Below are 14105 nucleotides of genomic sequence, written 5' to 3'. Positions count from 1 at the left end.
GACTCGCTGCAATCCCTGCAAGTCCTGGCCAAATGTTTGGCTGAGTGTGGCGCAGCCTGGCGCAGCCTGGCGCAGTGGGGGGTTGGGGGGCCTTTCACAACCAGGACTGCGTGCCCGGAGCAGCGCGGGGAGCCCGCCGCACCTCGCCCCGCCCCGCCCCGCCCCGCCCCGCCCCGCCCCGCCCCGCCCCGCCCCGCACGGCACACGCGGACCGCTTATTGATAACACTGCGTGTGTCGCGGTGCGTGCCGGCCGCCTCGCTGCGTGCGCGGAGCAGACCGTCGCTGATTTGTTTATTTGGTCCACCGCCGCACCCCGCCGGCTGTGTGTGCAGTGTGTGTGCACTGTGCGTGGGCGGCGCTCGGGTGCGTCGCGTCCTCCAGTCTGCCGAATGGGGCGTGGCGGGGCGGTGTCACCGACAGAGCTCTCTATTAGCGGCTCCACGCGGCCAATCACACACACGCACACATTCAGTGCGGTGGACCGGGCAGGGCGGCGCCGTGCGTCGTCTGCTGCAACGCGCGGCTGCTCGCTGCGGCAATGCTGCAGTGCAGTGCCCTGCCAGTGCAGTGCCGCCATCGCCATGGACGCCATGGGCCCACCATGGGCCATTCATACTGTCACAGCCATTGTTGCTTTTGCCGTTTGTTGTTAGCCCACTTGCGAACCGGTGCGGCCGCGCCAGGATTGAGGTGCGCACGCACACTCACGCACACTCACGCGCACACACAGGGCTGACCGCACCGGGCGTGGCGTGGCGAGGGCGTTGCTCGCCGTTTTCATTCCGATAGTAAAAACGCGCCGTGATTTACGGCGGGCCCGCACGAGGGCGTGGTTCGCGGTTCGAATACCGTCACTGTTTAATTTTTTTTTTTACGCCCCGCAAATCTGGGTGTTTATTTGCATGGGCGCCTCCGTCGCGAGTATAGTACAGTGCCCGCGGGCTTGTTTTGGTTTCGTACGGTCCAAGTCGGCCTTTCCTCTGTTTTTGTTTTTTTGCCGTCAGCAGTGTAGTGTCGTGTGTGCGCGTTATTCGCTGTGCCGGGCTGTACGAGGCTATTGGCGCAGCCTGGCGCAGCTGTGGGGCTCCTTAGCTAGTCAAAGAGTCAAACCACGCCGCCATCGGCAAATAATGGCAAGTGCACCCCCGCGCGCCTTCAGAGAGAGAGAGAGAGAGAGAGATGAATGGCGTCGCGTCGTGACATTTCCAAAGCGCACGCGTGTTGTCCGCACGCGGCGCTGCTGGCGCTGCTGCACCTGCGGAGGGGCGCCTGCCCCGCTTGCCTGCCCGCCTCGTTGAGTGCACACAGGCACGACTTGTGTCGTCTGCTTGCGGTGTTTGCAGTGCTGCAGTCACGCAGTCCTCGCCATTTTCCTCCGCTTTTGCCTCTTTCCTTTCGACGCCTGCACTGGGCGAGTGCAAAAACACACACGCCCCGCGTCGCGCGCGCAAGCGCCACGATTTCAGAAAAAATATCCGCTTAAAATCCTTTGCGTACAAAATGAAATCTTTCTTTGCTTTCTTTTCTTTCGTTTGGTGTTTTTCTTGCCGCCGCCTCGCCGCGCGGCACCCAGCGTTGCGACCTTGACTGTCCAGTTGGCGGAGCGAGGGGAAGGGGGGGCTCCAGGAGCCAGGACCGGTGGGGGTGGGAGGGTTGTTGCGACACGTCGCAATGCTTTGAGGCCCGCGGCCTCCACTGCTAAGCGTTGCATCCCACCGGCGAACACGAACACACACACGCGCGCACACACACAGACGCGCGCGCGCGAGCAAACCTGCATACATTACTCACACATGCCCAGTGGCGGATCCAGACCCGGTCCGAATAAGCGAGAGGAGAAAGGGGGCAAAGTGGCACTTTCTGCCTACAGTGTGCGGCTTTTTGCCTACCTTGTCCCCTTCCCCCCCCCCCCCCCCACCGCGCTGTGCCGAAGCTAGATGGAAACGCGCTGAATGGCGAGGCGATTGGGCGGCGATTGCGGTTCGTTAAATCGCCGTAGTGTAAATAACGCCATGAGTGCGGGGCGGCTGGGGCCTCGGCTGGGGCGCATTGCCCAACCAGAGAGAAACAGCGCGCCCCGTGTTTCCGTCTCTCTCGCACTCGCGGCCCAGACGGCCTGGGTCCGGACGGCCTAGGTCCGGACCGCGGGGGTCAAGGATTCGTCTCCGCGGCCGCCTAATTGGCGCCAGCGAGCGCCGTCTCTCTCGCACTCGTGGCAAGTGCCGTAACGGTGCGAGAGAGACAGAGCGACATGCTGTTCGGAACACAGCCCAGCCCAGCACGCAAGTCCTTGATCCGCGCTGGGATTATTCGTCGGCCAATCAGATGGAGTGTCGCGATGGCTGGAATCGCTTCGAAATGCCAAGTCACCACCGCGCGGTGCGACACACGAACAAACAGGCAGACCGACGGACGGACGGACAGACAGACAGACAGACAGACAGACAGACAGACAGACAGACAGACAGACGCGCGCCGAGTGAGTGCGATGTTCTGTTCACCTGTCCCCGCGCGGGACCCGCGGCGGGCAAACGCCTCCCTGCGTAAGTGTGTGTGCAAGTGCCCGCGTATGTGTGTCCTCCGAATGGCTGGGGTGGGGCCCTTTGTCACGCGTGTCCTTTCTTAGTGCTTATAGTGCTCACGCGTGCCGTATGCGTGTGTGTGCGTGTGTGTGTGTGTGTGTGGTGCACACGGATGGCCTCTGAGTGTGTGTGCTCTTGGCCGCTCTTCGCCGTCACATGTGTCCGACCGGGTTGGGAAACAAGAGAAAGTGCTCTGTGCCTCCGCCACCGCCGGGCGCGCCCCGCCGCCCCGCCCCGTCGTGTGTGACTGTCTGTGACTGTCTGTGCGCCTCTGTGTGCGTGCGTTTCGGCTCTTCGGCGGTCTTCGGGCGCGGAGCCCGCCGAGCTGCCGAGCTTCGTGTTCCAGCGGTTCCAGTGACGATTGCCAACGCAGTGCTGCAGAGGGGCGGTGGGCGGCAGGGCAGGCCTCTCATCCTGGAGCTGGAGCTCTTCCAGCAGTGCGGTGGACGGTGCGGGCTCCGGGTACCCTCTGGCCACCAGCTCTAGCCCACTAAGCTCTAGAACTCTCAGACCGCAGCCATCCGATAGTGTGCCTTGTTGATGGACATGGCGGGGTGCAGCATGGCGTCCGGTGATCCTGCCGTGCTTTCGGTCCGGAGCATCCACGCGGCCACTGAGGCTGAGGCCCGGGGGAGCCTCAGCCATGAGTAAGGACTGGCGTGGCAGCCTCCATGGCAGCCTCCATGGCAACTCACAGCCACAGTCAAATTACCAGCATTACCTGCCGGGCCCGGCTGCCCGGCTAGTCCGGCTGGGATACAAAGATGGACGCGGCACTGCGCAGCACCTAGCCTGGAATGCAGGCGGCCCGGCCGCGGCGCGGTGGGCACGGCGTGGCACGGCACGGCACGGCACGGAGTGCTGGCCGGTGAGCTAGGCTGCGGCGAGGACGCGTGAAGCGGCGTGAAGGGTGGTGAAGGGCGGCCGAGTCCCGCGGGGCTGCTCGACTCGCTGCTCGCCGCCGAGCGCGCGAAAACGGTGGCGGGCTGGCGGGGATCGAACCGCGAACCGCGCGCAACCAGGTGTTGCACACACATACAGCGCTGCTTCGCCGCTTGGCTCACGCATCGTGATGGTCCCGCGGATTGTGCGCATTGACAGGCGAAGAGCCGGCTGAATGGGCCTGGATACACTCTAATTATGGGGTGCCCAGAAACTGGGTGCCTTTGTCGCCTGCCCCACTTTTCAGGGTGCCAAATGTCGCCCAGTTTCTGGGCACCTTTGTCGCCCAGTCTCGGGGTGGACTAATCATGCAGTAACCGGCCCTCTCCCATGGTAGAGCATGCACAGGTGTCTAGTTCCTGGGCGACTAAGGTGCCCAGATTCTGGGCACCTTTGGTACCTTAGTCGCTGCTGAGCCATGGGTGAAGGCAGGTTCCTTAATGGTTTGTCCACCCCGAGACTAGGCGACAAAGGTGCCCAGAAACTGGCCGACATTTGGCACCCTAAAAAGTGGGGCAGGCGACAAAGGCGCCCAGTTTCTGGACACCCTACATTTAGAGTGTAGGCTCCGCCGCGGCTCCGCGGGCGTCACGCTCGCCGTGCCACGCTCGGCACCTCAGCACGCTCTCCGCGTCGAGGCGCGCGGCCGTGGGGAAAGAGCCCAACCTGCTGTGCGTCCGTTTCATTTCAATGACACTGTAATTATTCCCCGACGCCACTCGGACTTCAATTCCGAAAATTGGGTGGCTGCTGGATTGGATTTGGGTGCAACGCAGAGAAAGCTGCCGCTGCTGCCGCAGCTAGCGCAGTCAGCTCGGCGCGCTGCGGCCGTGCGCTCGTCCGGTTGACAGATGTGTGATAACCGGACGCTGGTACACCGCAGCACGCCCAGCGTGTAGCTGCGCGCCCGCACGCCGAGACCGCCCTCCGCGACCAGGTTCGCATGGGCGCATCTGGGCGCCGCCAAGGGACCCGCCAGCCAGGCAGCGGACGCACACCCCCGCCCCGCGCGCCTCCGCCGCGCGCCCTGCTCTTACTTTGGTGTTTTAAGTTTTGAATTTTTTACCCCCGGTGACCTCATTTCGACGGCGGTGCTTTTACTGCCGGTGTAGGAGCGAGGGGCGAGGAGATGGACAAGGATGGCTGCCTGGTCCGCCGCGTGCAGGGCCGTGGGAGCAAGGCGTTCACGTTTAGTACGGGCTTTGCTGGTCTCACTGGCCGCCCCAGGGAGTAATCGCTATTTTTGTGTACAGAGAATATGAATATTTTGGAATGCCTGGAATACTACTGGCATCACTCATTAGGCCAAAAACTAGTGAAACGTCCGAATTTGTGGTATAAAAAATTGTGGTATATTAAAATTGATTAAAACTGTGACAAATAAGTAGAAATCGTGTTTTTTGCTGACTTTTGGCGGCCTCTCAGACTGAGTCTAATCAAAGCCGGGCCTCACCCCCTGACGTTTCCATCGGCGGAAAGCCTAGCCGTGACCGAACGCACTCGGGGAAATGCTTGGGGCCCTCTGGGACCTCTCTGGAGGCGGTCATCCCGGAGAAAGTCCGCCTCGCCTCCTCCCTCAAACGGTTTTCGTTCCCGTTCCCTTGTTCTCGGACGCGGCCCTGGACGCGGCCCTGGACGCAGCCCGCCCCGCCGGCCCTTTGGACCGTTTGGAGCACGTCCCTTCTTTTTTCCGAGGGGTCCTGGAAGGGGTCCTGGAAGGGCCCCGCGGAGCAGGGCTTCGGTGGGCCTGGAGCGGACGACCGCAGCCCCCCCCCCCTTTCCCCTCCCCCGGGCCGGATGCCTCCACGTGGAGAGACTCTCTCCTCTGATTTATCTCTGGCCTCCCTTCGAAGGGCTTCTTTTACTCTTGTGCGTCGCCTCGGCTAATTATATTTTACTTTTGAGCTGCCAATCAGCCTGTTGCGCCTCTTCGTTACGCCCTTCCAGCCCTTCCAGCCCCTCCAGCGCCGCCAAATAAGCCCCACTAGTTCATCTTTTGTTTTTGTTGCAGAGTTTTCCGAGAGCGATGCGGGGACGCAGTCTAATCAAGGTGTGTATACTGTACATGCATTTGGGGTGCGGTCCTTCCCCGGTTACAAAAAGCGCCAGGCGCGTCCTTGTTTTTTATTGTGTTTGTTTGTCCTTTCACAGCTGCTAGATTTAAATATAGTGCTCTGTGTGGTTTTGCGGTGGTCGCTGTTAATTTGAACGGCATGTGTACCCTATTTGTTTTCAGCCCCGGCGCCCTGTTGTTCCAGCTGTTAGGAAGCTTGTGTTGTTGCCTTGCTGTACGTTCACGAACAGGACAGGCCCTCGCTGTGCCCGGCGAGGTGTCCATTCCGTGTCCAGGACGATGAGACCTTACAGTATAGTATACCGTTCCGAGCGTTTCGCCCCCCCCCCCCCCTCTTTTCCCTCCGGTACTGGACCCGACGGGATGATATGATCTCCGGCCCCACCATGACGCGGCCATACGTACTGACCGTTCGAATACATACCTTGTATTTAAAGATGCTTCGAAATTCTCTCCGGCATAATCTCGTCCGCGCGGCCAGGCCCTTCGCCCCGCACAGTGGGCCAGAAGGCCGGAGGAGGCGGACAAAACCTAGACGCGCTTTGAGCTCCAGAGTCGCTAAATGGGTCTCGAACCGAACATGTGACCCCACCAGTGGATTGCTCTCCGAACGAGGAATCCATTGGTGGGGTCACACGTTCGGCTCGAGGCCTGTTTAGCGACTCTGCGTCTGGAGTTTTGGCCGCCTCCACCGGCCTTCTGGCCCACTGTGCCCCGCCTGACAAGGACCAGCACGACGTCCCGTTTCCACGAATCGGGTTGCATCACGGTCGGACTGCACCAGGGTACCGCCGTGGGTTGTGTGGCCCGCCACCGCCCGCTCTCATTTCATGTAGTCTCATTGTGGGCGAGTACTAAGCGTCGTGTCGGTGAAAATTGGTTCAAAATGTGGACGGAAATTCCTCCGTTTGAGTTGCTGACTGGTGATTCTATGATTGTTTGTGCGATTCTTCCCCAAACTTACAGCGTCAAATGGGCCAGCAGTCGGTTTGGATGAGTTGCGTGAGTTGGCCTCTGAGCTGTGAGGGCTTGGAGAGCCACGTGGGAGCCTTTCCGGCGATTCCCGATGATCCCCGATGATGCCCGATGGCGCTGGCTGCGTGCGTGCGTGACACTGCGTGACCGAAATGGCGGTTTGCTGACGCGGCGCTGACGGCCTGCTGACGGCCGCGGCACCCCGTCTTGGTCTCGGCGCGCTGGCTGGGCAGTGCTGGCCAGCACTGGCTGGGCCTCCACGCTCCACGCGCCGCGGTGGAGAGAGGCGCGGGCAAGAACGCTTCCGAATTTGATTTCCGATTGCCCGCGGGGCTGGGCACCGATGATTCTGGCCGAGAAAAAAAATGCCAGTAAACGGTCTGGAATACCCAATAAACCCCCACCTGTTACACGGTCGCAGCCCCGTTAGTACACTGTCGCGGCGTTGGGCACGCCCCTTATGGTTATTGCTGTGATTGCACCTCGGAGTTCTGGAATGTTTATGGCACCGCTTTCGGTCACTTTTTAAAACTTTTCGACCCAACGGAGTCATTTTTCGAAATTCCTGGTAAAATTTGCGATGAGGTGTAGGCACTACGGGTTTGATTACGTTTCTTCTCCGTTTTTCCGGTACGTATATCTCCGGTTTCGGTTTGTTGGCGTTCGTCATTGGCAAGAAGAAGCACACCGTGTGTGGTGTCGGTCGGGCCGGTGGGCGGATTGGATTTGTTGTTTGGGTTCAGCTACCGTCGGTTTTTGCCTCGGTCCTTCCCCGACGCAAGCCGCTGCAGCAGAACCGTTTCCAGGAAATGGTCCGCTTTTACGGGGAACACGGCAGTGAGCAGCGCCGCCCAACTGCACCCCTGCCTTATCGCCAAGGCTCTCCGGTCGGGAAGGGTTCACAGATACCACCGGACAGTTTTCGTTTACACGAGCGGAAGAATTCGGTCCGCGTGTCTTACAAGAAACGGCCGATTTTCAGAAGGCGGAGTGCATCTCTCTGTTAATTACGGCGTTAAAAATTAAAATAAATTGAATATCAAAATTAAAGTTCCCGTTCAGTAAAGGACAAGTCTCCCGTGAAATTGATCTGAATATTGCGACACGCCGATTGGCAACTGACCCGTATGGATAATCAACAACAATCGGCAGTGTAGCCGTTCGCTCTGCCTGCCGACGCGCTGCGCTGTGCTTCGCTCGGGAATCGGATTATTCATGATAGTTTTTGTGGGTCACCAATTATACCGTATTACTGTATATGGGAGTGAAGGGACGACGACGACAACGGAGCGCGGAGCACCGGTGTGTATACTGTAAATAGATAGGAAGACGGCCACCGCTCTGCACCGTTTTCGGCTGCTGTGTATAATTTTGACGGGGCGGCGACTGGCAAAGGTAAAAGCGGGGGGAGGGGGAGGCGGCTGTCTCGTCAGGCACAAAGTAAGCAGTAAATAAGATCGCCGTCTAGCGGGCCGGCCGTGGGTGCCGTGGGCCGGCGGGGGCGAGGGGGGGGGGGAGGGGGCACTCTGTCCGCGGATGCTGCATTGCCAAAACCATAAACCCAGCCAGCCCTCAAGTCAAGGCTTTCGGGTGGTGAGCCGCTCGGCACCGTTGCCCGAGTGTCTGCGCGTCTCTCTGTCCGTCCGTCCGTCTGTCTGTCGACCTGAGGCGTCCCTCGGCTTTTCAGGTCACATTTGGCATATTTGAGACGGTGGCCCTCCCCCTCCGCCGCGCTGCTCTGCACTGTATTTGGGTTTTGCAATGTAGATTCGGCGTTTGCGCGGCGCGACGCGCGCTACGCCGAGCCCGCTAGCCAATCCAGCCAATCCAGCAGCAAGGCCCCGAAAAGAAAAGAGTCTCGCATGAGTCATGACACAGTCATGACTGCGCCAAGACATCGGCCATTTCATTCGCTTTTTTGTGTCGGTTTGCTCTCCTTGCACTTCTGTCTCCAATTTTATTTTATTTTCAACTCACTTTTTGAGCGCATTGTCATTCTCACTCTCTCTTTTCGGTCTGGTGACCTGTATCCGCCCTACGTATTTGGGGGAAAGCGATGGAGCAGGGGGAGTGGAGAGAGAGAGAGAGAGAGGAAGAGCGAAGTGCGGGGAGGGAAAAGGGAAAAAGAGGCGATCTGAATGCGGCCTCGCCATGTCATGCCGCGTACTGTCACTCTTCATTTGGCTATTCGTCGGACAGCAGCACAGCAGGCTCACTCTCGTCCGCAGGGATGCCCCATGAGTGCGAGAGAGACAGAGCCGTGCCGCGAAATGCATCCCCATTTTCCTTTCGGCCCTCTTCAACCCCCACGTGGCGAAAGCGGCCGAAAAAATGATAGGGTTCCCGAATCGTATACTGTGGGAATCGTACCGTCGTCCCACACATCAGCCAACCTTGGGCAATTACCGAAGTAGGTCAGACGGGGCGGCGGGGGCGGCGCGGGGCGGCCCACCCACCCCCTCATCCCTGACCTGCAGCAACCCCTCGCCGGGCCTAGGGGTGCGGGCGGAGCGGGGTGGCGCGGGGCGGGGGCGTATGGGAATCTCTTGTTCCCATCTACAGCGGTACAGTAAGGCTGGCCGGCCTTTGCGATTAAACGTTGACCCAGATACATACAATACGGCATTGCGGCCGGGGCTGGCCGGGCTGGCCGCGTCGCGCGGGGACAAGCAGCTTGCAGTGTATGGGGCTTGCGCGGACGCCGCGCCTCTGCCGCTTGCATTTCTTTCATTTCTAATCGTCGAGTTGGGGAGTGAAGCCTGGAAGTGTATGATGATGCGTGCTGCGCTGCGCCACGCAGCCAGACGGGCCGGGCCGTGCCGCGACAAGCCGGCGGGCCCAGGCCCAGAGGGTGCAGGGCGTGCAGGGCGTGCAGGGCGTCAGGGTGCGCCGATAGCTCCGGACGGCCTGCTGGGAGTGATGGCGGTGTCCCCGCCACCCCGGCCTGGCCCCGCCCCGGCCCCGCCGCCCCGACAGGCCGATAACGGCAGATAAGGTGGCCGTCTGCGCGACGCCGTGGCGACGCCGGGCAGGGCAGCCCTCAGGTGCACGCCTCGCCTCGCCGGGGTGGGGCGCTACGACCCGCTTCGGGCCTTCGGGCACTCCAGCCTTGGCGTCAGCCTTCGTTCAGCCCGGCGGCGTGGCCGAGGGCCGCTGAATTTCGTGCGCCCGGGCCGTAAAGGCCATAACCGCGGCGCCGTGGCCGAGCCGTGGCGGCGGTGGGGGATGAGAAATTGGACATGCAACACCCCGGCCCGGCATGCCAGCCAGCCCGGTCAGCCCCTGGTTCGGCCCTCACATTCTTCCCCGACACGACCCGCCTCATTTCAAACCCCACCCTTCGAACAAGCAGCGCGAACCCAGAGCCAGGCACAGCCCCCGCGGATTAACGCGCCCATTAATCTTGCCCGTCCTCTCCGCCGAAAGTCTTTCATCACGTGACGTGTGCGTGACGCGCCGCGTGACGAGCGCCGTCATGCGTGACACGCCACGCGCGCCGGTGTGGCGTGACGGCGTGCGATACGTGTCACATCACGGACCTGATATAGGTATACCCCGGCCTCGGCGGCCGGACCTCGCACGCGCTTTTTCGGGGCCTCGGGTATGGTTATCCCGGTGATGTCACGCGTGAGTGACACGTGTGTGTGTGTGTGTGTGTGTGTGTGTGTGTGTGTGTGTGTGTGTGTGTGTGTGTGTCGCGCGGGAGAAAGTGACGCGGCGCACACGTGTAGGGCGCGCCGCTGCTGCTGCTGTTGTTATTCTGGGGTACGCGGCGAAAGATGAGAAGTGCAGCGACGCGGAAACTCGAGGGGCGGTGCGGGGAGGGGGAGGGGGGGAGGTCGCCTTGGTGGTGATATCAGCGCGAGACGCGAGGGACGACATCCGCAACGCGACCACACTGGACGGCGCGCGCAGTGCAGTGCGTCGCAGTGCGGCAGTGGCGTGCTGAGCGCGACCATTCCAGGCGTGCCTGCGTGTATTTCCCATTTCCCATTGGGCGGTGGCAGTGGCGTGGCGCGCTCGGCCTGCCCGCGGTGACACGCCGGAGAAAGCAGTACGTCCATCTCCGATTATGCAGGCGTCATCCAGTCATCCGGGGCGCGTGGGGGGGGGGGGGATTATCAGACACCCCATTTCCAGCCCCAGACGGCGGGCGTTGGCCACGCCGCCACGTGCAGGATGGCCCTGCGCTCGGTGTCGAGGCGGAGCTCCGCGTTTGCGAAAACCTCGAATCGGATTTCGGCAAGTCGACACTCCTCAGTCCAGCCAGCCGCCCACCGCCGCGTCCCGCGTCGCGCGTCGTCATGCGAGGCTCGTTTTCGTTTCCCTGGAGCGCCTTGTTGTTATTTGTTTTGGTTTCGACACCGCTGCACCGCATGCTGCACGGGAGTCGCCGCCTTGCCGCCGCGCCATGTACGTCGCGCGTCGTTGGCTGGCTGGGCCGTCGGGACGTTGGGCCCACGCATCTCGCCGTGCTTCGCGCCAGCTGCCGGCCAAACACTCCGCGGCGACACAATAAAAGCCAACTAGAAAATCGAGTTAGTTATTACCGGCCCACTACTATCCCTCGCGATGTGCGTCATGAAAAGGCGGTGCGTTTATTTTGGCGACTGACGCGGTTCCTTACGACCGCTACGGGTACTTCGGGGGGTACTCGAAAAAAAAAAAGTCAAAATGAGACAAAAGAAAAGGAGGCAGCGAGGAGGAGGGGGCGTGGGGGCTCACCTTTGCCTCTCCTTTCTCATTTCCGTCGGGCAGTCTCTTTTACGACACGCGCCGTATTTCATACCTGTAAAGTGCATTACAATGCACGCGTCCCTTCGGTCCCTTCGGTCGGGGCTTTCGGGGCCCTTTGGGGCCCTCTGGCTCACTTGGGCTGGACCGTGGTATCTGGGTCAGCACAGTTTTGTACAGTATCGTCCCTTTGCCGTTCTGCCTCGCCCCTGCCGTTCTGCCTCGCCCTGCCGGCCGAGCCTTTGGCCTCTCTCTCCCTTTGCCGTCCCTCGCTTTGGGTTCGTCTCGTTTGAGAGGGAAGCGCGCTGGCGGCGCTGGCCAGCCAAACTCCAAGACGCCGGCCCCGGACCCCGATCGGGCGGGAAGCTGTAGCGTGACGCGGTGACACCGTCCCTGACGCAAAGGGCGTCGTCGCCGCGTCGCCGCGTCGCAGGAACGACAACGCGTTCTTTAGGGGCACGTGGGCCGCCGCGCCACTGCACTGTTACCGCCTCTCGGTGTGTGACGGTAAATTATAAAGACACATAACACCAACGGCGGGCCGGGGCTGGCGGTCGGACATCGAACGAAACGACGTGCGGGACTTGGCACTCGCGTCCGCGCCGCGGAGCCCCGCGCGTCGCTCGCGCACTCGAACCGCAATTTACGAGTTGTGCATTCGGGGGAAAACGGGGCGGATTCGGGGGAAGGGCGACGCGGGGCGACGCGACGCGTCGTCGGCTTTGGCTAATTGACTGGACAACTGCATCCACTTGCACTGTGTCACTACTACACCGTTATCGGGGGCTGCTCGCCGCTCTGCTGCGCTCTGCTGCGGAGTGGTGCAGGTAGACGACGGTAGGCATGCGCCTCGACATTGTCCGTCCGGTCAGTGGAGCAGCACAGCAGCGCGTCCAAAGTTTTCTGGACATAAAAGGAGCCTTTGCCCCGCCGTCCGGCAAGCCGTCCCCGCAGTGTGTCCCCGCCGCGTGTGTGCAAACAATGCAGCGCTGCGACAAGCGCTGCAGATTAGTCTCGCCCCGGGAATGTTTTGGTTTTGTTTCGCCGTGCCGAAAATAAAATGCAGATCGCTCGCTGCTCTCTTTTTGGCGGTGCCTTTATGACGAAGTGAAGCATTTTGCGCGCGTCCCGTTAGTCCTGCCCGTCTCTCTCTCTCTCTCTCTCTGCGGGACGCCCCTGTGAGTGCGAGAGAGAGAGAGAGAGAGAGAGAGAGAGAGAGAGAGAGAGAGAGAGAGAGAGAGGGACACATTCAAGGGGTACCCAACTCAAGATAATCAGTGAAATAATCAACATCATCCAATGAATCATACTTTCGGGGATTCAATCACTTTTGACCATTTTTGCGAGACCACTGCTCCCAAACTATCAGCGGTCAAAGCCTTCCCGAGGCGGGGCATAAAAGAGTAGGGTCTTCAGAACAGTAAGGCGTCGAGGGAGGCCTTTGACCGCAACTAAATTGGATGCAGTGACCGCTCAAAGTCAGCAAAAACGGTGATTTTCTGAAATTCATTCACTTTTTGACCATTTTGCGAGACCACTGCTCCCAAACTATCAGCGGTCAAAGCCTTCACGAGGCGGGGCATAAAAGAGTAGGGTCTTCAGAACAGTAAGGCGTCGAGGGAGGCCTTTGACCGCAACTAAATTGGATGCAGTGACCGCTCAAAGTCAGCAAAAACGGTGATTTTCTGAAATTCATTCACTTTTTGACCATTTTGCGAGACCACTGCTCCCAAACTATCAGCGGTCAAAGCCTTCCCGAGGCGGGGCGTGAAAGAGTAGGGTCCTTAGAACAGTAAGGCGTCGAGGAAGGCCTATGACCGCAACTAAATTTGACGCAGTGGCTGCCCAAAGTCACCAATATAGAATTTCCGACACTTTAACAGCTTTCCGAGGTCGGCGCTCAAATAATCCCCAATATTTCCCAATAATCAACATAATAACCTCCTATAATCAGTGATAAATAATAAAATAATCAAAAGAAATCACATGTTATCATACTCTAAATATAATCAGTGTACATGAAAATCTTGAGTTGGTTGGACACAGTGGGCGACGATCGTCTTCTGCGTCGTTGACGGGGATTTTCGCCTCGACGTCCCACGCGCCGTGTGTCCAGCGTTCGGTCTGGACGCCAGGGGGCTCAGGGCTCAGGGGGGCAAAGCGGATTGCCGCGGGGAGAGAAAGAAAGAGAGGGGGCACGACGACATCTATCGCGCTGTTTCCAGCGCCCAGGGTGCAGGCACGGAGTGCACTGCTTCTTTTTCGTGTCAAAGGAGAAGCTTTCTGTCGTAAATCATCCAACTAAAACAGCAGCAGCAACAACAGGAGCAACAACAACAACAGGGCTGGCACCGATGTGCACCAGGGACGGACGGATTGTGCTATCAACAGCCCCCTTGTTGCCTCACTGTGCGATGAAGGGTTGCTGTGACGCCTTGTCCGCGTTTCCAGCTCGAGTGATTTTTATTCGTTATTTGTCTTCTCCGTGATTTATTATTTTTGTTTCAGCCACGCCTGATGCTACGTTCCTGCTGTCATTTTACTTGAAAATTTTGCATTAAATTTACAGAAATTGTTTAAGCTTCATTTTATGTGTGTTCATTTTATTTATTTTTGCTTACAGGTCTGCGTATATTTGCTTTTGTTTTGATTATCCCTGCACAAATCACAGGACTACACTGGACGGGCGTTTGGACTGGGGCAGGCCCGGGGCTCGGTCGCTCGGTCCGCGAGTCGCGAATCGGGATTGTCGCTCCGCCCCGCTCCGCCTCCACTGTTTGCGTTTGCGCGGTTGGC

General features: G+C 59.8%; 1 protein-coding gene across 2 annotated transcripts in view; it reads left to right on the top strand.

The window, feature by feature from the left end:
- Positions 1 to 14105, top strand: part of LOC117653872 (nuclear hormone receptor FTZ-F1) — a 96666-nt gene that overhangs the window by 46348 nt on the left and 36213 nt on the right. For both annotated transcript variants that reach the window (XM_034399853.1, XM_034399854.1), the window contains one exon: positions 5538 to 5576. In XM_034399853.1, coding sequence (XP_034255744.1) covers positions 5538 to 5576 — 39 coding nt within the window. The remainder of the gene's footprint in view (positions 1 to 5537; positions 5577 to 14105) is intronic.

This window comes from Thrips palmi, unplaced genomic scaffold (assembly GCF_012932325.1).
Source record: "Thrips palmi isolate BJ-2018 unplaced genomic scaffold, TpBJ-2018v1 HiC_scaffold_8, whole genome shotgun sequence".
Lineage (NCBI taxonomy): Eukaryota > Metazoa > Arthropoda > Insecta > Thysanoptera > Thripidae > Thrips > Thrips palmi.
This window is presented reverse-complemented; position numbering and strand designations above follow the sequence as displayed.